The 27,451-nt window shown below is 37.6% G+C and overlaps 5 protein-coding genes across 8 annotated transcripts; 4 read left to right on the top strand and 1 right to left on the bottom strand.

Moving 5' to 3' along the window:
• The first annotated feature begins 2,538 nt into the window (after positions 1–2,538).
• LOC105125539 (NAC transcription factor NAM-A1) lies at positions 2,539–6,797 on the top strand. The gene is made up of 4 exons (XM_011026034.1): positions 2,539–3,052; positions 3,461–3,738; positions 3,950–4,138; positions 5,925–6,797. The coding sequence occupies exons 1-4, from the start codon at positions 2,797–2,799 to the stop codon at positions 6,522–6,524; spliced, it is 1,323 nt and encodes a 440-aa protein (XP_011024336.1). The 5' UTR covers positions 2,539–2,796; the 3' UTR covers positions 6,525–6,797.
• Positions 6,798–7,757: 960 nt separating this feature from the next.
• On the top strand, positions 7,758–10,720 carry LOC105125537 (eukaryotic translation initiation factor 6-2). Its single transcript, XM_011026033.1, has 8 exons — positions 7,758–7,885; positions 8,320–8,365; positions 8,520–8,616; positions 8,720–8,805; positions 8,895–8,939; positions 9,351–9,481; positions 10,071–10,181; positions 10,273–10,720. Exons 2-8 carry the CDS (start codon positions 8,356–8,358, stop codon positions 10,528–10,530), a joined length of 738 nt encoding a protein of 245 aa, XP_011024335.1. The 5' UTR covers positions 7,758–7,885; positions 8,320–8,355; the 3' UTR covers positions 10,531–10,720.
• A 607-nt stretch (positions 10,721–11,327) lies between these two features.
• On the top strand, positions 11,328–15,435 carry LOC105125536 (NAC domain-containing protein 78-like). 2 transcript variants are annotated; one of them, XM_011026032.1, is made up of 6 exons: positions 11,328–11,762; positions 12,052–12,329; positions 12,436–12,630; positions 13,944–14,453; positions 14,535–14,652; positions 14,832–15,435. In XM_011026032.1, exons 1-6 carry the CDS (start codon positions 11,594–11,596, stop codon positions 15,230–15,232), a joined length of 1,671 nt encoding a protein of 556 aa, XP_011024334.1. In that variant the 5' UTR covers positions 11,328–11,593; the 3' UTR covers positions 15,233–15,435. The 2 variants fall into 2 exon arrangements, with proteins under 2 accessions (XP_011024334.1, XP_011024333.1); XM_011026031.1 differs by having other exon boundaries at positions 14,826–15,435.
• A 5,897-nt stretch (positions 15,436–21,332) lies between these two features.
• LOC105125534 (GDSL esterase/lipase At5g03610-like) lies at positions 21,333–24,801 on the bottom strand. Of its 2 annotated transcripts, none has more exons than XM_011026028.1 (6): positions 24,740–24,801; positions 23,126–23,236; positions 22,502–22,779; positions 22,124–22,421; positions 21,703–21,887; positions 21,333–21,557 (listed from the first exon to the last, which is right to left on the bottom strand). In XM_011026028.1, the coding sequence occupies exons 2-5, from the start codon at positions 23,169–23,171 to the stop codon at positions 21,703–21,705; spliced, it is 807 nt and encodes a 268-aa protein (XP_011024330.1). In that variant the 5' UTR covers positions 23,172–23,236; positions 24,740–24,801; the 3' UTR covers positions 21,333–21,557. The 2 variants fall into 2 exon arrangements, with proteins under 2 accessions (XP_011024330.1, XP_011024329.1); XM_011026027.1 differs by lacking the exon at positions 24,740–24,801 and adding an exon at positions 23,346–23,626.
• Positions 24,802–24,859: 58 nt separating this feature from the next.
• On the top strand, positions 24,860–27,404 carry LOC105125535 (4-coumarate--CoA ligase-like 5). 2 transcript variants are annotated; one of them, XM_011026030.1, is made up of 4 exons: positions 24,860–26,319; positions 26,461–26,528; positions 26,600–26,702; positions 26,790–27,404. In XM_011026030.1, the coding sequence occupies exons 1-4, from the start codon at positions 24,862–24,864 to the stop codon at positions 26,859–26,861; spliced, it is 1,701 nt and encodes a 566-aa protein (XP_011024332.1). In that variant the 5' UTR covers positions 24,860–24,861; the 3' UTR covers positions 26,862–27,404. The 2 variants fall into 2 exon arrangements, with proteins under 2 accessions (XP_011024332.1, XP_011024331.1); XM_011026029.1 differs by having other exon boundaries at positions 26,786–27,404.
• The last annotated feature ends 47 nt before the right edge of the window (positions 27,405–27,451 follow it).

Here is a 27,451-nt window from a genome sequence, read left to right as displayed (position 1 = left end):
TTAATAAAAAAAAAATATAATGATATTATTTTAAAGTGATTTATTTTAAACAAAGTGATTCGAATTATTCGGTCGGATATTATTAATATTTTATTTAATGCTTCTCTGGCAAAGTAAATATCCAGCAAAATTACTCATTCTTATCGGCTGAGGTCAATATCCATAATTTTCATATTAAATTTTAATCACTATAGGTTGAACCTTTCTTCTTCACTTGGTAAAAGCCAACCTCTTTTTCACGCAACAGAATAATTAATAAAATGACAATAGCAAACAGCCATTGATGACGAAAGTATAAATATAAACGTTATATTATATCGGTAATTACCAGCTGTCGTTCTATAAAAAAAAGAAAAAAGAAAAATAAAAGAGGTTAATGCATGAACACTTGAGTTTATGAATTCAATTTCAATCACTCTTATTTTGCGCTGGAGTTCATTACCATGGCAAAAAAAATAAAATAAAATGCCATCGACCCTTCCACCAATCAGATCACACACAACGCCACACGCTAATCTGTGGTTTTCTGCTGCTTCTATATTTATTAGCCATTAATCACTGTATTTCAAAACCCCATTCCATTCTCTGGAATTCAGTGTCTGAAATAGGCATTGTTTAATAGTTACGAAGCGAGGAGGAACACACGATGAAGCCCATGTTCTTGAAATGGCTCAAGAGTTGGTGATGGGCCAAATTTGCTTTAGCCCTAGTCCTCATTCAAATTCAAAAAGACAACGGGGTTTGTTTGGTGCTTTGACCAAGAAACGGCCAAAATTCACCACACCCACGTAATATCTCGGCATGCAGGGTTACAAGTTACAGTGTCAACTGCCTAGCAGGCAAAAGTTACCCTCTTCAATCATCGGAGCTCGAGCCAGACCAGCAGACATAGCGCTAAAAATCAAACCAAAGTTACTACTTCTATATTAAAATCTTGGACAGAACGCCCTGCCCGTGAGGCCACATCAGTCTTGAAAAAGCGCTTTATTAGTTGAGCCCAGCCGATTTTGCTGCCTCAAAAGCTGAAGCACAGCAGACCACCGGGCATGACCATGAGCCCATCTGGTCAAACCTTCACCTCCACGTAGTTGGTTGATGATGGAGGAGCCTGTGCACGCAAGGGTTAGCTAAGTCATCCTCTGGGTTGATCCTTGATAATACCGAGTACAAAAACTTAGTTAGGTCCCACGAGCCATTACTTGCCTTAGTGGACAAGTATCTAATCAAGACGTAATTTTTACCCTTGTCAGGGCATTTGTTGTGTCAGAATAGGATGCTCTGTCCAATTAAATCCTTTTTTTTTTGTCTATTTTTACTTTTCAAGTAGTCGTAAAAAAGGGGTAATTTCTTGGCTGCTTATTCGTTTCATCTTGTGTTATTTATCTTAAGTTTTCTTGTGTTATTTATCTTAAGTTTTGGCCTCTTCTTCCTCTTTCTCACACCACACTCCAGAGGTTCCCAGCTATATATTTATGTGCAGCTTTCCAAGATACCTGCCGAGCTGGTGATGGCTATTTTTACTGTTTTAAGATAGAGGATCTTACAGGTTATTAAATCATTAGGGTTGCTGGAATTAATTTGTTTTTGGTAACAATAAATGAAATTCCATAACAGTATAGTGAAATTGGAAACAATGGCAATCAAATTGTAATACAGTAACCTGTCCTCCGACGCCCCGAGACACTGACATCACCTCTTGGTGGCAAGATTCAGCCCATGAAAATTTAATCATGCTATGTATATTTCTATATAACTGTAATAACTTGGTATTATATCAAATAACCTTAATTGTTTTGAATTTAATACATTTATCATTATTTTCACGGTCTGAATAACATTGTTTGGTTATAACAACCTCATATGGAATAACATTGTCTGGTTATTAATTTTAATTTTTATGTTTATATAATATAAATACAAGCAGATTTCCTAGGATTCAATGTATTATAAATCAAGAGTCCCTCAAAATAATGCCATTTTATTTCGAAATTAATTTATTCAGAAGCATTTTTCTAATCTGGATAACCTTTATATGGTTGCATCAACTAGGTACGATATTGTCAAATATTCTTATTTATTTTAAAATTGATTTGCTTACGTATATTATTAGCAATTAAATATTTTTCATATCATTATAACAACTCATCAGATAACCTTACATCAACTAGGTACGATATTGTCAAATATTCATATTTATTTCAAAATTGATTTGCTTACGTACATTATTACTAATTAAATATTTTTCATATCATCATGACAACTCATCAGATAACCTTATTTATTTTAAAACCATATAATTACAATTATTTTTGCAACTTTAAATAATTTTTACCAGCCATGACAACTCGATCCGGTGCCAAATAACCTTATTTAGCCATAAACCAAGATTCACTTTATTTACCTACCATATATCCATCCACCCCTCATGTTGCCCCTGATCCAAGCCATATACGTGACCCTCAACAAACAAACATCACCCAATTGAACCAACCAGAATGTATTCCACTGCAATTGCCATCAAATTGCTAGACAGTTCTTTTTCCTCCTCCTAAGTTCTAACATAACATATGTTACATATGTCTTGTCTACATATTCAACAGTAAACATTAAACCCCTCAAAAAATCAAAGGTCAGAAATTATTGCCCACAAAAAGAACCTAAATTGCTTGCAATCGAAGGCACTACCCTTAACTAGCCAGTTTCTTCCCCATCAATCAAGAAACCTTATCTCCACTCCCAAAAAACCCTAGCCTCCTTTTCCACCCTTCCCCCTTTCCCAAACAACCATAGCCCATCATGGGTCCTGAAACTTCCTCGCAAGAACAGCAATTACGACTAGCACTGACAATCCCAGCACCACCAGCTCCAGCACCGGAAAAAGCGACACCAGTCAGTACTAAAACGACAGCGTTAGCACCTGGGTTTCGATTCCACCCAACAGATGAAGAACTCGTTATCTATTACTTGAAACGGAAGGTTTCCAATAAACCTTTCCGTTTTAATGCTATTTCTGAGGTCGATATTTACAAAAACGAACCTTGGGACCTTGCAGGTAATTACTTCTTCTTCTTCTTCCTTTTCATGTCTAATTGCTTTCTTGTTTATTTTTGTGATTTTTTTGCTGTTTCTTCTGTTTTAAGGCATTATAGTTGATTTTTATTTTCATTTTTTGGTCCCATTTTTTAGATTTCGTACTACAGGTAGTGTTTATAGGAATACATATTTACTGGACTGTTGCTGTTTTTAGTCCGTAATAACCATGTCTGGCTATTTTCTCTAATGGATTGCTGGTGAATTGGGGATTTTTTTAATTGATTTTCTTTTTGGATGATACAGTTCTTTATTCGGCTGCAAGTGGTTTGTTCTTGTTTTATTTTACGTTTGTTAGATTGGGTTCTTTGCTTGGTATTAACCCATTCGCATGGTGTTCTTACTGGGTTTCAATTATGCTGGTCTGTAGATAAGTCAAGGTTGAAAAGCAGAGACCAAGAATGGTACTTTTTCAGTCCACTGGACAAGAAATATGGGAATGGAGCAAGAATGAATAGGGCGACAGGCAAAGGATACTGGAAAGCTACTGGAAAGGACCGGGAGATTCGGCGAGAGTGTCAACTCCTTGCAATGAAGAAAACTCTTGTGTTTCATAGTGGGCGTGCACCAGGTGGGCTGCGCACCAACTGGGTTATGCACGAGTACCGGCTTATTGATGAAGAATTGGAAAGAACCGGAGCTATGCAGGTCAGGCTGTAATAGAATTGTTGTTCGTGGTCTTAGCAATGTGGATTTCTATGTGGTTGCCTTGATAATTTAGGAAATGAAAGGGAAAATAGGTATTTTGGTTTGACAATAAAAGGAGCTCAACCAAAAGTAATTGTGGAGTAAATTGAGGAAGTGGAAGATTTTCCATTGTTATGCTGTTCTGATTTTGTTTGTTTTGTTTTCTGTGAAGATCGACTCATATGTCCTCTGTAGAGTGTTCCACAAGAACAATATAGGACCACCAACTGGGAACCGCTATGCCCCTTTCATCGAGGAGGAGTGGGATGATCATGGAGCAGCTCTCATTCCAGGAGAAGACGCTGCTGATGAGGTGGTGGTTACTTATGATACTGGTGGTGAAATGCACCATACCGAGCAGGTCTGTGCCTTTTCTTCCATGTTGAAGCATTACAACTTTTAGGGATGCTTACCGCTGTTGTAGTATGATGCTGGAACCGCTGTTGTAGCATTGCTTAGTTTTGTTGTAGTATGATTTTGAAGTCTTGCTTAGTGTCCCTGACACTGGAGTATTACTTTTGGATGCTAAAAAGAGCTATTGGTTATAATAAACTGCTATCTTGCTGATGTTCAAATTGAAGGTCTGAAAGCACTGCAGAACCTCTTTCTTTTTTAGAATACGTGGTTTAAGTTTGACACCTATAGAGTGGAAAGGTAATGGATTCTCTTTTAGTTCCAAGAATGGCTGTGGGAGTTTGACATTGGAAATGCTGTTAAAAGTTGTAATGAATTTGAGATCAGAACAGTTTTTCATGATTGCTTGTCTATTGGAAGAAGAAGGGTTGGCAGATTGATGCTTTTGACAAGGAGGTACGTATCAAACAGATGTTGTTTGGAAAATTAACTGGAAACAAGCACTGAGGGTTGCTTGAGGAAGTTGACTTTTATGGAATGAAGAATGTGCATGATTGCTTATTACTTCAACTATATAATAGAGCAGGTCCTTGGGGAGGCTGTAAAAAAACTCACTTGGTCAATGTGACTGCTACTTAGATCAGCGACTCATATTGTTGACCAGAGTTTCATCTTGCAATGGGCTGTGTTGATGAAAACATGGTTTTGATGCTGTAGCTTTTGTATTAATTTAGCTGCAATATCAAGATTAGTTCATGAATGTGGAGTTGCATGACAAAAATTGCATATATGATTTTTGTTTGGTGATGTGGTGCTGGTGCTTTTTGCAAAGTGTCTTTGGGTTGAAAAACATCAATTTTTGATGGTTTTTTAGGGTACTTTTCTATTGTTTTGACATCTTCATATCAAAACCATCCACAAGCCACCTAAAAAGCATCAATTTGATGCCTTTTCTGTCCACATGCACTTTGAAAAACACTTTCAATGGTAACTGCTTCCCCTAACAGTAAAATATTTTCAAATTGCTAAAGTTTGAGGAACAGTGTTGATTAAAGCATTTTCTGTCCTTGAAAGCTAGCCCATACTATTCCTTACAGTTACCTAAACTATCAAATATAAAACATTTAATGGACTAGATAATAGTGCATCCATTGGATGGATTGATCAAGTGGTAAGAATACAAATGCATATTTTGCTGTCATAATTAAATTTAACATGGAGAAAACAAGGATAAAGAGTAGCGTTCTTCAGTGGGATCAGGTGTAAACAGAAGGGCATTTGCTGTCAGATTGCTGAAATGGGTTTGTGCATGCATGGATCATGATCTTGCAACTCTACTCAAGTCTCTTGACATTTCCTTGAAAAGTTTTCAAGCAAACTGATCAAGCTTAACTTTGTATCCTGTCTGGTTATTCTTTTAGTTGACCTCCTTGATATGTCATTTGGAGACCAGAACCAGGTGTCAGGTTTTGTATCAAGTTCTGGTGAACCAATTTGAGCTTGAAAATTTGCTGCATGCCCTACCGTGGTGTTGAGGTTTTGGGTTGCAAATAATGAACTGAAAAGTGATACTACTTGTAGAAATTTAATCCCTTAAGCTTCAAGTGTATTGGGATGCCTTGTAAAATAGGGATGGCCAATTCAGAATTTCAGTCACCTATATTAGATATGCTTGTTACTGTAATGATGTAAAAGTACACATCTATAGTAGTCAGCATGGAATTTCTTGAAATTTAATTTTATATTTCAAGTAGCAACATTTTGCTATAAATAGTGTTCCTTGTTTGTTGCAGGATAGTCATTCCATCAATAAAAGTCCCCTTGCTATTACCGAAGTTCCGGCGGACTCTCAAAATGCCTTTCCTGTGTGTAAGACTGAAAGCGTGGAGGATTGTCCTCCACTGTGTGTACTAAATACAGAAGCACCCTTCCCTATTCTCCAGTATAAAAGAAGAAAGCACAATAATGAGACTGGGTCTAACCGTTCAAATGCTTCGGAGAACTCAACAAGGACAAGTCAGGATCCTTGCTCATCCACAACAACAACAGCAGCAACAACATCAGCAGAAATGATGATGGCAACAACTTCAGCAACAACAATGGCAATATCTGCTTTGCTAGAATTTTCTCTGATGGAACCTCTGGAACCCAAAGAAAATCCTCGTGTTCCTCCACCTGTGCTAGATGCTGCTAGTCTTGATTCATCAATGTCTCCTAGCTGCAGGAAGTTTATAAATGATTTGCAGAGTGAGATCCACAAGATTTCTGTTGAGAGAGAGACATTGAAGCTTGAAATGATGAGTGCTCACGCCATGATTAACATTCTCCAGTCTCGAATTGACTTTCTTAACAAGGAAAATGAGGATTTGAAAAGGAGTGTCCACGCCAAGTGAAATCCAGTCAATCCTGAATCAGTTTCCCAAACAGGGCAAACTAGTCAGTGACCGGTGCCCGTGTAATCACGCTGTATGTAATAAGAATCAAAGACACTGCCGTGGCTGCCTCCTCTTCCCATCTAGTCGGATAAATTGCAATATGTAAAATTAGGATTTTATTGTCGTCTTTCAGTTTAGTCTTTCGTTGTAAGAGAAGTAAGCTGGTGGATTTTGTTTCTTTGTACTTCTGCAGTGGATAAAATGAATTGCATTGTTCGCAGTTGAATATCCTGTCCCATGTCAATTGATCAGAATTCTGAAATTTATGCTGTCCTCATGAACTCAGTCCTGTCAGGACGATCAGTTGCCTGCCTGCCAGCCGTTAGTTGCTCAATTCTTTTTTTCTACAGGCTAGTTAAAATCAATTTCTAAAATAGAGAATCAGCAAGTGTACTGCAATCTCCCACACAAAGGGGTCGGATTAGGATTGCTTCAACTAATTTGGGATGGAGCCTTTTTTTCTCTCTTTAATCTACATTGATTTGCATATATTGCAATCAGATCTTCTCCAGTGTTTTCAGCAATGCAAATATGCAATGGTAAGTCGCTTATAAGTCTGTTCTGCTGGTTGGTGGAGCCTCTACCTAGAGATTGAAGGGTGCAGCTTGGACAGACATGCCCAGCTGTTTACACGCAGTGAGGGAAACACTGGTCCTGGTTTTCATACCAGCATGGGTTGGGTCTTATGTTTTTCTGGCCTTTGGCCCTCTTAATTACCTAGAAAGTTGTAAATTATTCCTATTTAATCAGAGACAATTTAATTTAATCTTGATATTTAAAAGCACATTCAAAAACATGTAAAAAAAAATTATTCTTTACAATGGGATGCTTTTATTTGTAATATGACTCAATTATACCAAACTGTCTCCAGTGTAAGGAATGAAGACGATGGAAATTCTGTTTTTAAATACAAAATTCATTTTAAAATTGTTTTACAAACATATTTATATTTCTATTTTATTAAATAAATATATATTTTTTCTCATTATCTTTATTTTATTCATTTTTTTTTATTTCAATAATAAAATAAAACAAGCTGGAAAATGAACTCTACTATCATTTTACCAAAAATAACGGGAAAAAACTCAACCGAAGTCTACGAGAACGACGTCGTCATTACGCGAAAAAGGTCAAAACTCTGAAGACGCGAATAAACAGCGCATCCCTTCACTTTTCAACGGAAACGGCACCGTATTACAGAGAAAGGCAGTGGCCATCAGGCATAAGAAAAATATCTGCGCGGGTCTAAAACCACACAACCCTTCATTTTCTCTCCCTCGCAGACGCCAGTGTTTCCGCCACTGCAAAAACATCAAACAGTAAGCATAAATTTCTTTAATTTCTTATATATATATATATATTCAACCATTTATCATTATAATTTTATTTTCTTTCCTTCGATCTGTTTGGCGATCAAGAAAATGAAGGCAAACAGGAGCAATTTTTTTTCTTTTTTTCATTTCGCTTCATTTTGCTCTCTAGTTAGCGGCTCTGCTTTGTATTGGCAGTGAAATGGCTATAGGTTTATTTTTGTGGTGATTTTGATTTAAATTAAAAGAAAAACGTGTGTTGTTATGGGAGTTTAATTTTGTAACCATTAGGGTTTATGGGCCCTGTTTGGTTTCTAAGATAGTTTGGGAAAATTAAAGTTACTAGAAAGTTATTCATATTGGTATTTAGAGGTCATGAAATTTGTTGTGCTCCTCAGTGTTTCTTTCGAAAGAAACTGATGTTTGTGTTTTTCTTGCATCAGCTCTTGTCTATCTCTGTGTCCGACTTTGTAATCTTCATGGCGAGCAGTAAGTTTCCTAATTTCCTTGCCAGTTGTTTGTTTCAGTTGTATGATTACTGAATCGTGCGAGTTTCTTTTCTTTTCTTCTCTTGTTAATTTCAAGTTTAATGTAGATGGTGAGTGTTCTATTTATCTGAAGCTTAATGGGTGAATTTGTGCAGGACTTCAGTTTGAGAATAACTGTGAAGTTGGTGTGTTTTCCAAGTTGACCAATGCGTACTGCTTAGTTGCAATCGGTGGATCAGAGAGCTTCTACAGGTGTTCTGAATGTTGAGCTAACAAGTTATTTGATCTGTTTACAAGAGTCGTGTCTGGTATTGTTGATTTACATGGATTCTCTAACTGCATGAGTCTCTTGCAGCACTTTTGAGGCAGAGTTAGCTGATGTCATTCCTGTCGTTAAGACCTCAATTGCTGGCACTAGGATAATTGGACGGCTATGTGCTGGTGAGAATTCTGAACTTTTTCCTTGTCCTAGAATCAGGTATCCGTTACTTCTTCCTAGTTTAGTGAATGCAAGTGTACTCTTTTGGCAGGAAACAAAAATGGGCTTCTTGTGCCTCACACCACCACTGATCAAGGTGAGTTTGATGAGATACTGGAAGCAGGAAGAAAATTTTATAGCTGCTTTTATAGTTTAGCTGTTTCAGCTAAGATTATAGCATTGGATTATAATACTATGTATAATGAATTAGCTTTTTAATATCACTCGTGCAATTATAGCATTGGATGATCATACCACACACACACACGCACACGCACACGCACTGTGACACACTGCAATGCAACTCTCTTTGGCATCTTACCATTTAAAATTTCCAATTGTGCATTTTTAACAGTTGGAACTGTAAGCATCTCATGAAAACAAGAAAATGTGCTTTCAATCATGTTTAATAATGTTTGTTCTTTTAATCACCTACTTGATTTCTGACTTTGGACTCGGCTATCTGTTGGAGATCTTATGCTCTAATTGTTTATGTTTTTAATTGAAGAACTCCAGCATTTGAGAAACAGCCTACCTGATCAAGTCGTTGTTCAGAGGATTGATGAGAAACTATCTGCTTTGGGTAATTGCATAGCATGCAATGATCATGTTGCCCTTGCACACACTGATCTGGACAGGGTAAAGTTCTATATCCCTGAATGATTTGTTTCATGACCTTACACTAGACTCTTGTTATAATCACTGGGGACTAATGGAGAGTTCTGAAAATGATAATCGATTTTAGAGTTCATTTAGTTTCTTGGCATGTGCTAAAGTTAGGAATGGGCTCTTACTTAGCTGGAGACCTGAAGTTAAGCTTAAAACCTGTCTGAATGGATTCGTGTATTAACTAGTCAGTAGTAGATAGGCTGTTAGGCTCAGAAAGTGACTCAGAGGTATAACATTGCCTCTTATTCCTACACGTTGTGGAACTTTTCTTTAACATGCTTTAAAGAAAGATTGTGTTGGAAGTTAAGAATATTCATAGCCTCTTGAAAAACATTTTTTGACTGTTGTTGTAGTACTCTCTTTATCTGAACACGTTAAATAGTTGGTGGTGTCATCATCATGTTCTATGACAGCTTTACAAGGATGGTTGATTGAGAAGTAAGAAATGAATATCAGAATGGTTCACAAATCACAAAAACAACCTCTAATTACAAGCATCACTTATTATTTTTTTTTTTTTTGAGTGCCTGCATTTTCTGACATGTTAAAATTTCACCAGGAAACTGAGGAGATAATTGCTGATGTTCTCGGGGTTGAAGTGTTTAGGCAGACAATTGCTGGCAACATTCTTGTGGGGAGCTACTGTGCCTTCTCCAACAGAGGTGGTTTGGTAAGAGAGACTCGCTTCTTCTTGAAGGATTGAACAAACGTTTTAAGTTATTCAATCACAGAACTTGCACTAAAATCTTGTGTTTGGACAGGTCCATCCTCATACATCCATTGAAGACTTGGATGAGCTCTCCACCCTTCTTCAGGTCCCCTTAGTTGCAGGTACTGTAAACCGTGGTAGCGAAGTGATTGCTGCAGGAATAACAGTAAACGACTGGACAGCCTTCTGTGGGTCAGACACTACAGCTACCGAACTATCTGTAATTGAAAGCGTCTTCAAGTTGAGGGAAGCTCGACCTAGTGCCATTGTTGATGAGATGAGGAAGTCATTAATTGACAGTTATGTTTGAATTGACGTTAACCTATTCTCCCACCTGCCAACGGGCCCCTTATGCTCCTGTAATGGAAACATTAATATCCTAACCTTCTTAAGTCGGATTTTGTTTTCCAATTAAGAATACATGCTTTTGAAATGGGGTTTTAAGTTCCCTGTATTTTACTGGCTCTCAACGTCTCTACAATTGATTCTCCTTTTGTTCCACATTGTCCCTGCTAAATTATATTGTTCCCTCTCATCCGGGTTTTTCATGCAGCTACAAATTTCACATGAATTAGCTTTTTTTAAAATAAAATTCTTTGATGTTGATCTAATCAATTTTTATTATTAAAAATTTAATCAGGGTAATTGAATTTTAAATTTTATGAGTTTTGATCTCTTAACACGACTTTTTTTACTAGATTGAAAACGTAATTTTTGCATCTTATTTGCAAGTTAATGCGATGCAGGCAATTGCGAAATTACAAAAAAAGAAGTTTTACGTTTTAACTCGACATGAATTTAAGTCAAGTCAAGGATAAGTAGATAAATATATGGAAGAATACAGAAACACGAATTATTAATAAACTCACACCAACCATAAGGACATAGCCGTCATTTCACCTTCACCATTTCAGTCCTCTGTTCTTCCCCTTGCGCAATTGCGTCAGTGTCACTCACGAGCCCCATTCGCGTGTGCAGTCTCAGTTTCTCCACGCGTCAATTTATTTCCGCGCCACGTAAACAATACCTTTACTTAGACCCCACTTTCTAGCCTGTCAGACACCGCCTCATTCTCATCAGGTTATACTTTAAATTGTCCTCTCTATGTAGCTTTAGGTTTGCCTTACCGAATTTTCCTCGAAAAATCAGCTCGCTTAAAAAGGAAAATAAAACAAAACAAAATGCAAGACTCACTTTTAGACCCCAAAATAATGGCTTCTTCTTCAACCTCTCATCGTCAACAAATGGACTCCGATTGAAACAAATAAACCCTAACCCTACAAATCTCAATCATTTCTTCAAAATCCTCCACTTAGAACTCTGTAAACTTTACTTTAACCCTAATACGAACTGTCGTTCCGATTTCAAATTTAATGGGCAGTAGTGACTCGGCGACTTCACTTGCTCCCGGGTTTCGATTCCACCCGACGGATGAGGAGCTTGTCCGTTACTATCTTAAACGGAAGGTCACTAACAAACCGTTCCGTTTGGACGCCATCTCCGTCACCGATGTTTATAAATCTGAGCCGTGGGATCTTCCAGGTCTTAAATTTCACAACTTTCTCTCTCTTTAGATCTTCGTGTCTAGCTCTTTATTTAATAGAATATAATTGTTTGATTCGTGACTTAACTTTTAAGCAATCGATTTTTTTTTGTTTAATCATGGATAAGGTAGTGATTTAACTTGATTAGGTTTTGATTGTGAATTGAAATATAACTTGCTTGACTGTGAGCTATATATGGTAAAGTGATTTAATTTAGTTAAAAGTTGTGAATTTGGCGATTATTCAGTCTTTACTTTAATGGGGATTTTGGTTTGTGGGTTTTGTAGTTAAGTCAAAATTGAAGAGCAGGGATTTAGAATGGTATTTCTTTAGTATGCTGGATAAGAAGTATGGAAATGGGGCCAAGACGAACCGGGCCACTGAGAAAGGGTACTGGAAAACGACTGGGAAAGACAGGCCTATTCATTGGAACTCACGAGTTGTAGGGATGAAGAAGACCCTTGTGTATCATCAGGGTCGAGCCCCACGTGGTGAGCGCTCTAATTGGGTAATGCATGAGTATCGGCTTGCTGATGAAGAGCTGGACAAAGCAGGAATTGCTCAAGTGAGATCAATATCTCAAAAAAGATTCAAGTTCTTTTTTTTTAAGTGTAATTTGTTGGGATTTTTTGTGTGTTGATTGTCATGTTTTTGTATTTTGGGTGGGGAAGGATGCATTTGTGCTTTGTAGGATTTTCCAAAAGAGCGGGACAGGGCCGAAGAATGGGGAGCAGTATGGGGCACCGTTTATTGAGGAGGAATGGGAGGATGATGAGTTGCCTCTCTTGCCAAGTGAAGAGATGGTGCCAGCTGGAGAAGCACCAGTTGGTGATGGCTCATACCTGGAACTGAATGAGCTTGACCAGGTTTGTACTTGTATGGTTACTAGTTGTAAATTAATTTGAATCGTTTAATTGTAAATTAAATGGTTTGAGTATAAAAATGTAATTGTAATAAAATCTATTAGATCTACATGATGAATTGAGGTGCACGCATGAAAACATTTACATGCAAAGAAGTTAGCAAAAGTAGTTCATAAGAATAGAATGCCATTTAGTTGCTTGTTTAAATGTTAGTACTTGATCTTGTGTATTCTTTGCATCACCAATGCAAAGCTGTCCTTTTTTAAACCCCCAAGAAGTACATGTTCAAATTTCAAATTTATATAATACATATTATGTTGGGGTATTAACGATTCTTGATACAAGTTCTTAATCAAGAAGCGCTTGACTTGCACATTTATTTGATAATTATGTCCTTGATGCGGCTGCATTAAAACTTTAACTTCTTCATTGGTCCTGGTGTCCAATACTTTAACATGTTGCAGTTTTTTTTTTTTTTTGCCATCTGATAATTGTCAAGGTTTTTGCATTGGGGCTTGAAGTTCATTGCAACCTCCTGAGAAAATGGGATCACTTTCTGTTTTTCCTTGTGATTAAGTACATGCTCAATGCAGTTGCTTTTGCCACCTGATAATTTTCAAGGTGTTTTCTTGGAGGTTCAAAGTTCTTTGCAAGCTCCTGAGAAAAAAGAACTACATTCTGTTTCTCCTCGTATTTTTCTTGTGATCAGCTACTCAGTGCAGTTGCAAACAAATATCTGGGGTCAATATGTCATCAGATGTTATGCCTTATTCCTCCATAGGGCTAGCTTCCTAATAAGACTTACCGTGGTTAGGCTGTTATTTTGGACCACTAAGCTATGTCACTGTATGTTATTTTTTATTTCTTGATTGTGTTTATTGCACCAGGCTTGTAATATACTTTCTGGGGTCTACATGTTCTCAGATGGATTGCCTTATCCCCCCTAAAGAACTTGCTGCTTATTAACCATTTACGTGCCTTGGCTGTTAATTTGGATCACTAAGCTGTTATTGTGTGCTGTGCTTTTTCTATTTATTGACTTTTGCATATGGTAATATTGGTTTATTGTAGAAGGGATTGAAACGTATTTGGTCAACTTAGTCAAATGTCTTATGTAGTGTATCTGCTGCTTTGGTCTTGTGTCTTTGCCAAGGTGATTATTTATAAATTTTCTGGGGGAGTGTTGTCAATGTATTTTCTTCATCATTACTTATGATCCATGCTTGTCTGCCCAGCCTTCCTGTTCGTTTGCATTTCATGATTAATGGTCTCACAACCAATTGAAATTTTCATTATTTTTGTCTTTTTTCCGCCAGAACTTTGACAGTGGAATCACATCTGAAAATACTGCTCTTCCACTAAACTTCTATTATGGGGAAACAAGCAACTATGTAGAACAGCCCAGTAACTTCAGTGACAATGATATAAAACCTGTGATAAGAGGGGCGGAGAATAGAAATTGTCCAGCTCCACCAGCTGACCAAAACTTGGATTTACCTGGACAATATGAGTTGCATGCAGACAAAAAAGAACACAATGCGGAGCCTATCATCAATATTGTGAATGCTATCAATGCAAATTATTTGTTTGATGAATCATACTTGGATGCACTTGATGATCTTCCACAGAGTGAAGGATTTTTCCTGGAAGCTAATGATCTTTCAAAGCCTGTGGAGCTAGAGACCGGTGGAGATTCCTCAGATTTCAACATGGTGGATGAGTACCTCAATTTCTTTGATGCTGTTGATGAGAACTTGTCTTTTGATCCTTCTGATATCTTGGGAAGTGAGACTGCTGTTTCTGACCAACAACTTCCACCCCAAGAGGTAAGAATATAATTAAATACGTCATTGCTTTAGGTCACTGATTGAGCTGTACGCAGCAATTAATTTGTAACTGTATAACAGGATGTCAAGGGACGAACTGAAGAACTGTCCACAGCAAGCCAAAACCTTTTAGAAACACATGGCACTATTGATCCATCTTCATCAAAGCAAAAGCCAGAGGGCATGAAATTTGATTCTGGTAAATTTAAATTTAAATTTGTTTCATCAGTACTCTTTGTGCTTCACTTTCCTGTATTCATTAAGAGATGTAAGTTTTGCAAGATAAAAATAATTCGGCTGGTGGCATTTTTGCCCACTGGTTTTCACATTTGCTTCTGTTTGTCTGGGCTCATTCTTATGTGTCTTGTTTAGGTGCAGATTTCAAATATCCATTTATCAAGCAGGCTAGTCACAGGCTGGGCAACATTCCTGCACCACCTGCCCTTGCTTCTGAGTTCCCTTCCAAGGACGCTGCTCTTCGCTTACATCCAGCATCTTCCAGCTCAATTAATGTTACCGCTGGTATGATAAGAATAGAAAACATGAGCTTAGGTGGCAATGAGATGCAATGGTCATTTGGCAAGAATGGGAATGTCAATATCATCCTTTCTTTTGGTTTGCCACAACAAGGTGGTCCTGCCAGTCTAGTGCCGATGAATAGCTTATTCCTAGGCAAAACAGAGTCGGTGGTGTCGCGAGGTTGGCTGTACTTGATGTTCTTTTGGGTCCTCATTCTCTCTGTGAGTTATAAATTCGGGACCTGTATCTGTGCCAAGTAAACCTACGGTCAATGAAGTTGGCTTAGATATGCCCGGAAACTGTTTCTTGCAAGTTTTCCTGGGGTTGATTGTTAGTTAATTCCTTATAGATCTATTAGGACAGCCTGACATCAAGATAAATCATTACTTTATGATTGTTATTTATGTTAAACTGCCAAAAATGAGATTTGGTGTGCTTAACTTGCGTCATTTCATTGTGATCATATCAAATTGCTCATCATGCCTAACCTTAGGTTTTTTGGGGGTGCAGACATTGCACGATGAGTAATCCTACCACACTATTAAGTTTCTATGTTTGTTCTAAGCTTAAATTACACTGCATTAGCCGTTGCCTAAGCTGATTTAATGTCAAGTGATATATTCTAAAACAAAAGGATGGCGCACTGAATTTGTCAGAACAGGTTGATTGTTAACCTTCCTATATGTGGATGATAACTAGCTGTAGTGCTCCTTGAAGTTGCATCAGCCTTTTTGGTTCGGGGATTGTCTTTTTCGGTCGGCGAATGTAATGTGACCAGAAACCCTTGTATGTCGGATTTAGATGTTTGTAAATTTAACCTTCGAAGTCCTTAATTCTTCAACATAACCATGGATAAATATCAGGATGCGTGGTGCTTATTTTCTACACGTTATCTCTTCTTGAAGCTTCCGGTAATCTGCTGAATCTCCAACTAGAAAGATTTGGAAGGTGTGAGAAAGTAGGCAGTAGCATGCACAAGCACACAATGCATGTGACAAGCGCCTTCGAAGAACACGGGATTGAAGTATCTTTACAAATCCAGGATGGTCTTAATGTTGCTATCGGAAGTTTGAAGCGACATGCATGACATTCAGAAATAGAGGCAAAGTACTTGTGTACCTTGTGCGCTACAAACTTCCGGTGACAATATATTCACTGAAGGTAAATGGTAGAAAGAAATGGCAATGGCCATCTTAGCTAGATGGCTACAAGACCCAGCAATAGCAATGATTTGTAGACTGAAGGTTATCAGATGGACTTCTACTACCAGCAAAGGTTTTTGGACCATTTTGAATAACGATTAACGATGTGTCTAATTACATTTCCCCTGGAAGCATCGTGTCTTCTGGTAAATCTCGGAAAGCAACACCCTGAAAAGAGCAGAACCGTTAGTAATTGATGCGGCAGAATCAGCACATGGAAGCAATGATAGGGTAATACAGATACCTCTCCTGTGAGGTGGGCTACACATCTCTTCTCAGGTAGCAATTCAGCTTCAGTCTGCAAAATGACAGCTTTGCATAAGAAAAATGGTCCTTGTGTCTAGATTCTATGTGACCACGAATGGGTCTGAATATACATTTCTAGAAACAATCAAATCATAGGAAACCATCTTCTTGTCTTCAGAAGTTGAAGTCTATAATTGAACCAATAAAATCACAGCAACCATTCTTTCAAATGCTTGAGATGTCTTCACTGGATCCTCAATTTATATTATGAATGTGTACCTTAGCAAGTCTCTTGAGAAGGTAGTCATCAAATTTTATGTCCTTGACAGGTTCATGATCACCATCTCCCTGGAAAACGCAAGCAACTTTTCAGGCGTGGTCGTTAACATATTATATGAAGGAATAGGAAGTACTAAAGATAATTTACTTTTGATCTACAATGCGTGCTAAAAACTATATCCTGTGCCATACCATAAGGATTCCCATTGGTATAAAGTATAACCTGCATTTTCCGTAACCTGTGAGAACAGAGATGCAACTGAAGCAGCTTCAAGCAAATGAAAGATTCCATTGGAATATTGCATTAAGATCTTTGATCACTATATAAGCGTGGAACCTTTTTGACAGGTGGGAATTCTTTTCCTATAAACCTATTAGTATGGCATCTGGAATTCTTTTCCTAGCGTTTTCTGTGTGTAAAAGTTTAAATCTCAAACTTATCTCGTTTTCATTGACATAAATGACAATCTGTAAGTGTACACTGCTTCAGACATAGCAGCCTGGTCCTTAACTTGCATAAAAAAGCAATAGCGTAAAAGGAAATGCATATACTCTACCTCAAAACCAACGTGACCCAGAAGCAAACCAATCACCCTCAGGGGTGGGAGTTACTAGAGACTATGGCCTCAGCAATGGACATGGAAGTTGATGAAGCTGAAGACCTTCCCCATTTCTCAATCAGCACACCCCCCCCCCCCCCCCCCCCCCCCCCCCCCCCCCCCCCCCCCCCCCCCCCCCCCCCCCCCCCCCCCCCCCCCCCCCCCCCCCCCCCCCCCCCCCCCCCCCCCCCCCCCCCCCCCCCCCCCCCCCCCCCCCCCCCCCCCCCCCCCCCCCCCCCCCCCCCCCCCCCCCCCCCCCCCCCCCCCCCCCCCCCCCCCCCCCCCCCCCCCCCCCCCCCCCCCCCCCCCCCCTGCAAACCAAAGTACAAGTTACTACTCGACAGGGTTTGATAATTACCATGCTGATTCATTGTACATTGCAGTTATCATGTTTATAGTTATAAAAGTCTCAGGACACTGCCACCACAAATGATGGACGCATTCACTTGTAAATCTTAAATCCGATATCTAACGAAACAGGACGAACATCCAATCCAAGTATATCTTTCATCAAAACTAAAACGCCTTCCAATCAGTTCCCATTAATCTTGAGTTCCTGAACATTATTATATGTGATAGTACCCTTTCAAATGCAGACCTTCTAACTTCATGAAACAACTTTCTAAAACTGCATGTAGTAATCACTAGCAAATTTTGAGTATCTATATACCCAGAGAGGAAAAAATCGGTATCATATGATCCTCGAAGAAAAAAGGCAAAAGAATTATGAATGCTTGCTTTAAAGAGTAGGTGATTAGATATCGTCCCGGCAATGGCTGAAACCGCTATATTAATTAATTTCTACCATGTTTTTTGTCTCCTCTTCCTGTATATATCAATCCATTCAACATAAGCCAAATAAATCCAGCAGTAGAGACAACAAAAGAAGGATAGATTATCTCTATGCCCGAATGAAAAGACAATAAATTGAAAGCCAACCTATCCACTTGTATTTTATGATTGCCTATAAAAATTCAAGTGAACCAACTTCAGTAGTTACACTAAATTCAGTTTGAAATCTGATCAAACAATCTCCAAAATTAATTCTAAAAGTCATCAAGGAAAACTATCCAAATTTTATTAGAAATAAAGAAAAAATAAGAGAAAAGGAAAAAATAAAGAAGAAAACCATCATCATAGCTTACAATCACAGAAACATTAATGAACTTGTAATAAGAGATTATATGAGAACTAGTTGCACCAACTAGACAACTTAATTAACATACTAATCTCTATAATCCATATGATTAAACATGATCAAGATATACAGACATAATTACATTAAACATAAGCACCTGCACAAATATTATAAAGGGTAGAAGCATTTACAGCTTCGAGATCGTATGTTTGGGAAAAAACACCGAAGCGTTCAGACTTGTTCTTCGCTTCTTCGGTCTGAACTACAAATGGGGCTGGAACTTGACTGATAAAAAACGAAGCAAAAGGCAACATCAACTAATTATGAGTGCATCAAGAAAGCAGAGAGAGAGAGAGAGAGAGAGAGAATATTAATTACTTGACAGAGCAAGTGATTTTGAAGTTTTGGGCACGAGTGATTGGTCTAAACGAGCGACGAAAGTGAAAAGAGGGACTGGTTGATGAATGTGAGAGCTGTGAGGAGTGTAAACGACTGCTTGTCTTTGTATATTTAGCAGTAGCAGGGGATGTGGTTTGCTCTGCCACGGCCATGGTAGCAGAGAAGAAAAAAGTAATGAAAAAAAGAAGAAGAAAGAGAGAGTGAAGGGTTCGGAAGGAGAGGAACTGAAGAAGAAATCAAGAACAAAGTAGGCAAAGAAAGAGAGGGGAAGAGAGGTGACGAGTATTTGAGGTGAAGAGTGGGTAGTCAAAGACCATGCATAAAATGTAATCCATGAAATCCACTTCCTGATAATAATCATGGGCTTTGGTAGGGTTATCCTCCATTTGGTGTGTCTGCTGCTACTTGGATTCTGCCATTTGAGAACCTTCAAACTGGCCAACATATAGCTTGGCTTCAATTATATTCTCATTTTCATCAAAGCATATATTGGTGAAAATGATGTAAAAAGGCAAGTCATTTTTTTGTTTATAGATACCATCTTTATTTGGGATATTGAATTGGTGAAAGAAATGTCATAATTTTTTTCGCATTTCATAAATGCATTCACCCCTGAGTTGCATGAGATGTGTTTTAGAGGTGTATACACTAATGACAACAAAAATTGGATCGAAAAGAGGTAAGAATACAAGCTAATTTTTTTTTTCAATAATAGTAAGAACACAGATTAGCACACAAGCTTTCTAAAGCCAAATGATATACAATAATAGCCTAGCTCACAATCTCCCAGCTCTTAATGAAAACGGAGCTGTATATCATTTTGCAACTAATAAATGATAAAGAAAAAAATTCCCGCGATTATCATCGTGCATGATCCCAGCGAAGCTGCAACTGATGAGAACCCAATTTAATTTCTCAGTTTTTAGCAACCTAAACGAACACATTCATATAAAAATGTAAGAATAAATCCCAAAATTAAAAAATACCCAACAAAGTACAAAGGTAATCACTTGAACAAAGCGAAGAAAAATGCAAAATTTTGTTGAGATAGTGGATGTATTTTGAAAATCACATCTTAGAATCCAGTTGCATACCATACCTAAAGGAGTTGGCTGAGAGATGGTATCAGATATGAATACACGATATTCGCACCATTCTGTGAAAGATGTCCAGCATCCCAAAAGATTGACAATGCAGGATTTTCGCCTTTTTTCTGAGCAATTGGCCCACACATTTGACCATGCAAGCAGCATGCCTTGAACAAATTATCAGATCCCACAGTTTCTACAACATGAAAAAGAAATTATCACGATTCTGTGCATTCAAAGTTTGGATATATGGAGGTAAAATATTAGTTCCTCCAAGTTTTTCATAAGTCCAGGATGGAGAGCAAAACGTTGAAACATCTCTGGTTCGACACCCTATACATTCATGTCTTTTCAATATATTGCAAAATAAATAAACTTCATGATATTAGAGTATAGAAGTTTTTAATGTATTTTTTATTTATAAATTTATTAAAAAAATATTTATTAAAAAAATTATTTTTAATATTAACATCTTTAATAATTTAAAAATATATAAAAAAATTATTTTTAACAAAAAAAAATAAAAATTTTTATACACACTGAGGGCACGAAGCCGTACTAAAAGAATCTTCTTACTTTTGAGTTTTTTCTATTTTCTCTTTATTACTGTGTTGGACCAAATTACCCTCAAAATGCACTGGTCCAGTTTTCTTGGATTAGGTCACTTCACAGACCCAAAATTAAGGCGATTTCATACTAATACAAAACCAGAAGTTTACAAAATGAATTTCATTCCTGAAAAAAAATTCTTCATTTTTTCTTGCATTTCACAAATGCATTTACCCATCAGTTGGGGGAGATGCGTGTTTCGGAGATGTAAGAGTTTATTGTCTACGCTTTTGTTGCGGGTTGGACTCAAAGTTTTTTAGAATATAAAAAAATAATATCTAAACTATTAAAAAAGACCTTGTAAATATTATTATTAAACTTAGTATAATAGTTTAATTTTGAAAAGTTTCAACCTAATTTTTGAATTATTTTGTATTTCAAATTAAACTATTTAAAAATTATCTTGTTGTGACCTTATCAACTAAATAAATTTTAAAAATTTACCCTAATTAATCCGCTTAATTCACTACTTGAGTTATTTTTTATTATTTTAAAAATAAAGATAAATAAATAAATTTTTATAGCATTAAAAAATTATTGTGCTCAAAACTCGAATCCATGACGTTCTCTACTTATTACCACTATGCATCAATCAAATCAGCCACTATATGAAATTAATATAAGGTGATTAAAACTATATACTAATCTAATTTTTATGTATACAGTTAAATCGACCTGAGTTTGACCCCAGGCTTTCTAGTTGTATTTAAAATGAAATAGTGACATCAAAAATTGAATCAAAAAGAGACAAGAATACAAACTAATTTTTTCCAATAATATTAAGAACACAAACTGGCGCGAAAGCTTTGTTATGCCGAATGATATACAATAACAGCCCAACTCACATTCTACCACTTCCCAGTTCTCCATGAAAACAGAGCTTTTATATCAATTTAATATAAGTAACAAATGACCGAGAAAAAAAATTCCCCATGATGAACATTGTGCGCGATCCCATCCAAGTAGCACATGATGATGCCATATTGTTTATGAGAACCCAATTTGATTTCTCGATTTTTAGCAACCTAAAACAACATATTCAAATAAAAATGTAAGAATGATTCCCAAGATAATATCCTGCAGAAGTAATCACCTGAACAAAACGAAGAAAAATGCAAATTTCTTTAATATATTTGCAATTAAAGCGTATCTTAGAATCTAGTTGCATACCTAAAGGAGTTTGTTGAGAGATGGCACTAGATATGAATAAACAATGTTCGCACCATTCTGTGAAAGATGTCCAGCATCCCAGAAGATTGACAATGCAGGTTGGTCGCATATTTTATGAGCAATTGGGCCACACATGTGACCATCGAAGCAGCATGCCTTGAACCGATTCTCAGATCCCACAGTTTCTACAACATGAAAAAGAAACTATCATGATTTTGTGCATTGAATGTTTATATATAGAGAGGTAAAACATTAGCTCTTCCATGTTTTTCATAAGTCTAAAGGCATGGAAAGGATGCTGATCAAAACAACATTGAACATCTCTGGTTCGATCAACACTATATATTTTCATGTCTATTCAATATACTTGGAAGCACCGAAGAACGCATCTCAATTATGCAGAATAATAATGACAAATCACCTGTGTTTTCGTCAAATAAAGCTGACTCGATGGCACTATAAAGATCCAAATACACAAATTTGGCTCCATTGCTCTCCTTGTTCAGAATTTGCAGTGACTCTTTCAATAACTTGTTGTGCGTACTCGATGCTTTGTTCCAAGTTTTGTCACACTTACGAAGCGTTTCACTATACAAGCCTGGAAAGCATCCCCTTGGAGGTGTCCCAAATATAGCTATCTTTTTCACTCCTAAAGCACGAATTTCTCTTAGGTTCTTTGTAAGCAGATCAACAATTGCTTTAGTTTGATCGAACACATCCTGTTACGCAAACAGAAAAATATGCAGCATATTTGAGAAAGGGAAAAAAAGAAAGAAAGTAAATGAGTCGAGGCACTTACCTTCATGGTGCCTTTTTGGTGTCTAGAGTGGTATATATAATCATTGCCAGTGTAAGACACCAGAGCAATAGAATCTTCAAGATCAGCTTTGGTGTACACTTCTCGGGCAATTTGTTCCTTAAAATTACACACTTGAAGTGTCATTGAGTAGTTATTAAATGACACGTCGAGAACACCGCTCCCTCCACGCGCAAAGTTCATTCCATCCTGTAGTTCTGATTTTGATGCTTTGTCCCTCCGTGCATAGATCACGGGAGCTCGTATATGGAGAAACGACGCTGCATGTATTGAAAAGTCCGAAAGTAACAAACAGATGAGTAAACATGGAGATCGTTAAAGAATTAGTAAATGTTGAGTGATTAGTTTTTAAAGTGTATACTATAAAACAATCTAAAATCATTAAAAAAATAGTTTAAAGTTTTTTTAAAAAACACTGTTTGAAACCAATTACAAACAATTTCTAAATCCAGTCTAGATTTAACCAGCTTAACGCCAAGAAATTTAAAATAAAACGGTATAATTTTGGATAAAAATAATATATTCTGGTTGATAGGATAACATAGTAATTCGTACTTTTTTTAAATCAAACCAATATATGCGAGTGAAAATTAGACAATTAAGTACCTATATAATCCGTCAACATAAGACCATCAGAGGACTTGATACCCATGTTTCCAGTGTCTACGAACGAGTCTCCGATGACAAAAAGCTTTGTCTTTTTGTTCTCTTCATGTCCTGCAATTCGTAGGGTTAATTTCTATGTTCAATAAAGGGTAGCAGAAATACATAAGAAAATTTTGAAAGAAGAAGAAAAACAACTTCAAATATAAATGGTGTGATTAACCTGTGGAAATAGCAACGAGGGAAAATAGAAGCAGAAGAGCAAAAAGTTTGCCCTTCATTTCCATTGAAAAAGAAATAGAGAGAAATCTGTAAATGTGGGTGAAGTTTAATGTGGGTGAAGTTTTGAGAAAGACATGGTCGGGTTTTATAGGCATGGCTTTATGGTTATGCACAGCTCATTGACAGGGTTTCATGTGAGTTGTGAGGTTTCTGGAGACAATCCAGTTAATGTTTCTTGATATTGTTCGTTTTACCTTCCTATTTTTGGTGTGTTACATGTTAGCATCCATTGTGCCAACAGCTTATGAGTAATTACAGTGTGTTCCACTCAACATTATGAGTTAATGTAGTGGCAAATCAAGTATAAACTGCCAACTAAACATGATAAGTTTGTCTTCTTGTTCTTCTTCTCTTTTCTCTGTCTTTTTAGTTTTGATCAACATTCTGTCCGAAACAGAGAGAGAGAGAGAGAGAGAGAGAGAGAGAGGAAGAGAGGAAGGAAGGTTGGTCCAACTTTTTTGGGCAGGCAAGGCATATGATAAAGGTGAAACAATGTTGATTCGGTTTATTAGGTACTTTTTGTTAGTGCGGTACGAGTGCAGGGAGGAACAGGTGTCTTTTTTTTTTTAAGTGAATCTCAGATATTAGTAATTACTACTAAACAGTAAACACTATAAATTTTCCGTGGATGTAGCATAATTTAAGGAGAAGCTCTTGCTAAGTTCTTGATGTTTGTACAATACTCCATATCATCTAATAATGGAATTGAAGCCCAACTTCGAGAAGTATGCAGAGATGACATAGCCTGCTCGCATGGGTTCATGATGTCAGACAAGGTTGAAGAGCCAAAGCCCAAGTCTCTTTATGAGTTTTTCAATAATCTATTGAGGTGCAGAAACCAGGGGTTCATGTGTCAAACCCCCACTTGGGAAAATAAGAGAAACCAGGGGTTCATGTGTCAAACCCCCGCTTGGGAAAATAAGACTATTTAGACGGTGTCAAGTGATAAGAACTTGAGATTAAGAGGTTTGTTCTCTCTGTGGTCTTAAATTCGAGTTCTTGGTTGTTCATATGATGGCCACTGGAAGTTTACATGGTCGTTAGCTTCAGGGCCCGTGGAATTAGTTGTGGTGCACACAAACTGACTCAAACACCCACATTAATCTAAAAAACAAAGGACGAACGAATTTTTCAAGACCTGGTCAATAGCCATGGGGTTCTGTGATATTGATCGGTGTGTTTTCATCGAAGCTAGCTTGTATACTAGGCGGCAGCAATATATGAACCTTTATGGGCAAAACAAAGTTTCATGGTATATGCTAAAGATAGATTATTCGATGTCTCTTTTATCAGCCACGTAAACACGAATGTTCGACTTTCAAGATACCATGATACCTGATTGTATCTTCCTTGACAGCTAATACGCCAATCGTCAATGTATTTACCAATGTTAATTATCTGAGTTCAGACGCGGTGACATGCATCAGTTCCAAGTAGCAATTGCTTATATAGACATCATGCAGCAGATGGTCCAGGGCATTTTCAATAGCTTTCCAAATTTCATCAAGATGCCTGCTGAAGAATTGTGGACTAGTATCATCACCAAGAAGGAAGCTGACGATGCTCAATCCAAGAGTGGTTTCGATCCAAAAACCGGAATTTATCACTCGTTACATCAACTTGGAGAAAATCTCCAAATCCCCACTAGACATGACCTAGACACGACCAGTTATGTGCTATCCCAGTTCCCCCATCCTGATCATGCTGAGACTAAAGTTGCACTTGTTGATTTGGCTACCAACCAGCAAGTCACCTATGCTCAGCTTCATCGATCCATCCATGCCCTTGCATCAGGCTTGTACAATGGTCTTGGAGTCCGAAAAGGTGATGTGGTGTTTCTTCTGTCACCAAACTCAATCTTGTACCCGACAATATGTCTAGCTGTATTTTCCATTGGAGCAATCCTTAGTCCTGCCAACCCAGCTAACACAGTATCAGAAATTTTGAAACAAATACGGGACTCGGGTGCTAAACTTGTCATTTCAGCACCAGAGGAGTTGCATAAGTTGGTTGAAAATGGAGTGCCTACACTAGTTACAACTCGAGAGTCAAATGACGATTCACTATCTGTCAAAGAACTAATTGAATGTAGCGGTCCGCTTGAGTTGCCACAGGTCAGGATAACTCAATCAGACACTGCAGCTATACTATACTCTTCAGGTACTACTGGCACAAGCAAAGGTGTGATATTAACACATTCAAACTTCGTAGCCATCATGACCCTCCTGAAATGGTCAGTCTATGCAAGTTCATCACAAAATGACATATTCTTGTGCTTTGTCCCAATATTTCACATCTACGGCCTTGCATTTTTCGGGTTAGGATTATTCTGTGCCGGAATTACTACTGTGTTAATGCAAAGATTTGATTTTCAAGCAATGCTTGATGCTGTTCAAGCTTACAAAATTAATAACATACCTGCAGTGCCTCCAGTGATACTTGGGCTAGTGAAACGTGCTAACAAAGTCGAGTGTGACTTGTCATCTTTAAGAAGGGTGGGATCTGGGGCTGCCCCATTGAGTAAGGAACTGTCTGACGAGTTTAGGCAAAGGTTTCCATGGGTAGAGCTAAGGCAAGGTTATGGGCTAACAGAAAGCAGTGGTGCAACAACCTTTTTCATCTCTGATGAGCAGGCTAAGGCACATCCAGCTTCTTGTGGAAGGCTCGTCCCAACTTTCAGTGCTAAGATTGTAGATACTGAAACGGGATCAGCTTTGCCACCTGGTAGAAAAGGAGAGCTGTTGTTGAAGAGTCCTACTATAATGAAAGGGTACTTGGGAAATGAGGCTGCTACTGCTGCAACATTTGATCCAGATGGTTGGCTGAAAACTGGTGATATTGGTTATTTTGATGAAGATGGATTTCTTCATATTGTTGATCGGATTAAGGAGCTGATCAAGCACAATGGGTATCAGGTATTTCAGAATACTCTTTCACCATTTCTGCTCATCATGTTTTTGCGAAAAGCTTAGCTCTTCGAATGATCCAGAATCAAGCTCCTTTCTTAGTCAAGTTCGGGGGTTCTTTTAACCAAAACTGTCTGGTGCTAAATGCAGGTGGCTCCAGCGGAATTGGAAGCTATTCTTCTGGGTCATCCCCAAGTACTTGATGCTGCAGTTGTACCGTAAGTTGTCTTTCAGTGTCTCTCTCTTTCCCTCTTTGATCTATCAGTATGTATTAACACATATTTTGCAGTGTTGAAGATGAAGAAGCTGGACAGATACCAATGGCATATGTGGTGAGAACAGCTGGTTCTGAACTCACAGAAGAACAAGTCATTCAATTTGTTGCTAATCAGGTTGATCTGATAGCTTCTCCCTTCTTACTTCAAGCGGACTCTTAAGATTTATTTCTTCTGATCCTGTTATATGAAAATCTTAGGTAGCCCCATACAAGAAAGTACGAAGAGTGGGTTTCATCAGCGCCATTCCAAAGTCTGCTGCAGGCAAAATCTTGAGGAAGGAGCTTGTTTCCCACAGCCAACTAGTTATCTCAAAATTGTAACTTTCCTCCGTTTTTAACCTGATACCAGACCAGGAAATGGTGGAGCTGTGGAACTCAGGCGGAAAGGACTTGAAAAAGAGAGCATAAACACCTCAGATAAAGATCAATGGAAGGAAATAGTTATTCAAACTTGATTTTTTTTTCCCGGTTCTGTACTGTGAGCTTTGGATAATTGCGTATCCATGTATGATAACGTAGAACAGAGTGATGATACCTGATGATGAAATAAAATGCTTTCGAAACCTGGAGTCTCTTACCGTCGTCATCTTTTGTTGTTCAAGTAGAACTCGTAATGTAAAGATCATAGCCATTTCCCACCTCGAGGAGGAAAATTGGACGGATATAACCATGCTACTTGTGATTCTCAATAACAACGTCAGATCTAGAAGAAGAATGGATGCTGTGGGTTAAATTTTACGGATGCTTTATGATGTTTTATGGAGACGTTTATTTTTGCATTTCAAAAACATTTTTGAAAAAATTTAATTTTTTTCTTACTTCAAATAATTTATTTTTGTTTTCAGATCTTGTATTAATGTCAAA

The sequence above is a fragment of the Populus euphratica genome, unplaced genomic scaffold (genome assembly GCF_000495115.2).
Source record: "Populus euphratica unplaced genomic scaffold, PopEup_1.0 scaffold22.1, whole genome shotgun sequence".
NCBI classification, from domain to species: domain Eukaryota; kingdom Viridiplantae; phylum Streptophyta; class Magnoliopsida; order Malpighiales; family Salicaceae; genus Populus; species Populus euphratica.
The sequence above is the reverse complement of the archived record's forward strand: the minus strand, read 5'-3'. Positions and strand labels throughout refer to the sequence as shown.

Coding starts and splice junctions, on each gene's coding strand:
- LOC105125539 (XM_011026034.1), top strand. CDS start 2,797: ATGGGTCCTGAAACTTCCTCGCAAGAACAGCAATTACGACTAGCACTG. Junction 3,053..3,460: donor CGAACCTTGGGACCTTGCAG/GTAATTACTTCT, acceptor GCTGGTCTGTAG/ATAAGTCAAGGTTGAAAAGC. Junction 3,739..3,949: donor AAAGAACCGGAGCTATGCAG/GTCAGGCTGTAA, acceptor TTTTCTGTGAAG/ATCGACTCATATGTCCTCTG.
- LOC105125537 (XM_011026033.1), top strand. Junction 8,617..8,719: donor GGATCAGAGAGCTTCTACAG/GTGTTCTGAATG, acceptor AGTCTCTTGCAG/CACTTTTGAGGCAGAGTTAG. Junction 8,940..9,350: donor TCACACCACCACTGATCAAG/GTGAGTTTGATG, acceptor TTTTAATTGAAG/AACTCCAGCATTTGAGAAAC.
- LOC105125536 (XM_011026031.1), top strand. CDS start 11,594: ATGGGCAGTAGTGACTCGGCGACTTCACTTGCTCCCGGGTTTCGATTC. Junction 12,330..12,435: donor ACAAAGCAGGAATTGCTCAA/GTGAGATCAATA, acceptor TGGGTGGGGAAG/GATGCATTTGTGCTTTGTAG. Junction 14,653..14,825: donor GGGCATGAAATTTGATTCTG/GTAAATTTAAAT, acceptor TGTCTTGTTTAG/GTGCAGATTTCAAATATCCA.
- LOC105125534 (XM_011026027.1), bottom strand. CDS start 23,499: ATGCCTATAAAACCCGACCATGTCTTTCTCAAAACTTCACCCACATTA. Junction 22,780..23,125: donor TATGTTGACGGATTATATAG/GTACTTAATTGT, acceptor CAATACATGCAG/CGTCGTTTCTCCATATACGA. Junction 21,888..22,123: donor TTTATTTGACGAAAACACAG/GTGATTTGTCAT, acceptor TTCATGTTGTAG/AAACTGTGGGATCTGAGAAT.
- LOC105125535 (XM_011026029.1), top strand. CDS start 24,862: ATGCAGCAGATGGTCCAGGGCATTTTCAATAGCTTTCCAAATTTCATC. Junction 26,320..26,460: donor TCAAGCACAATGGGTATCAG/GTATTTCAGAAT, acceptor TGCTAAATGCAG/GTGGCTCCAGCGGAATTGGA. Junction 26,529..26,599: donor CTTGATGCTGCAGTTGTACC/GTAAGTTGTCTT, acceptor CATATTTTGCAG/TGTTGAAGATGAAGAAGCTG.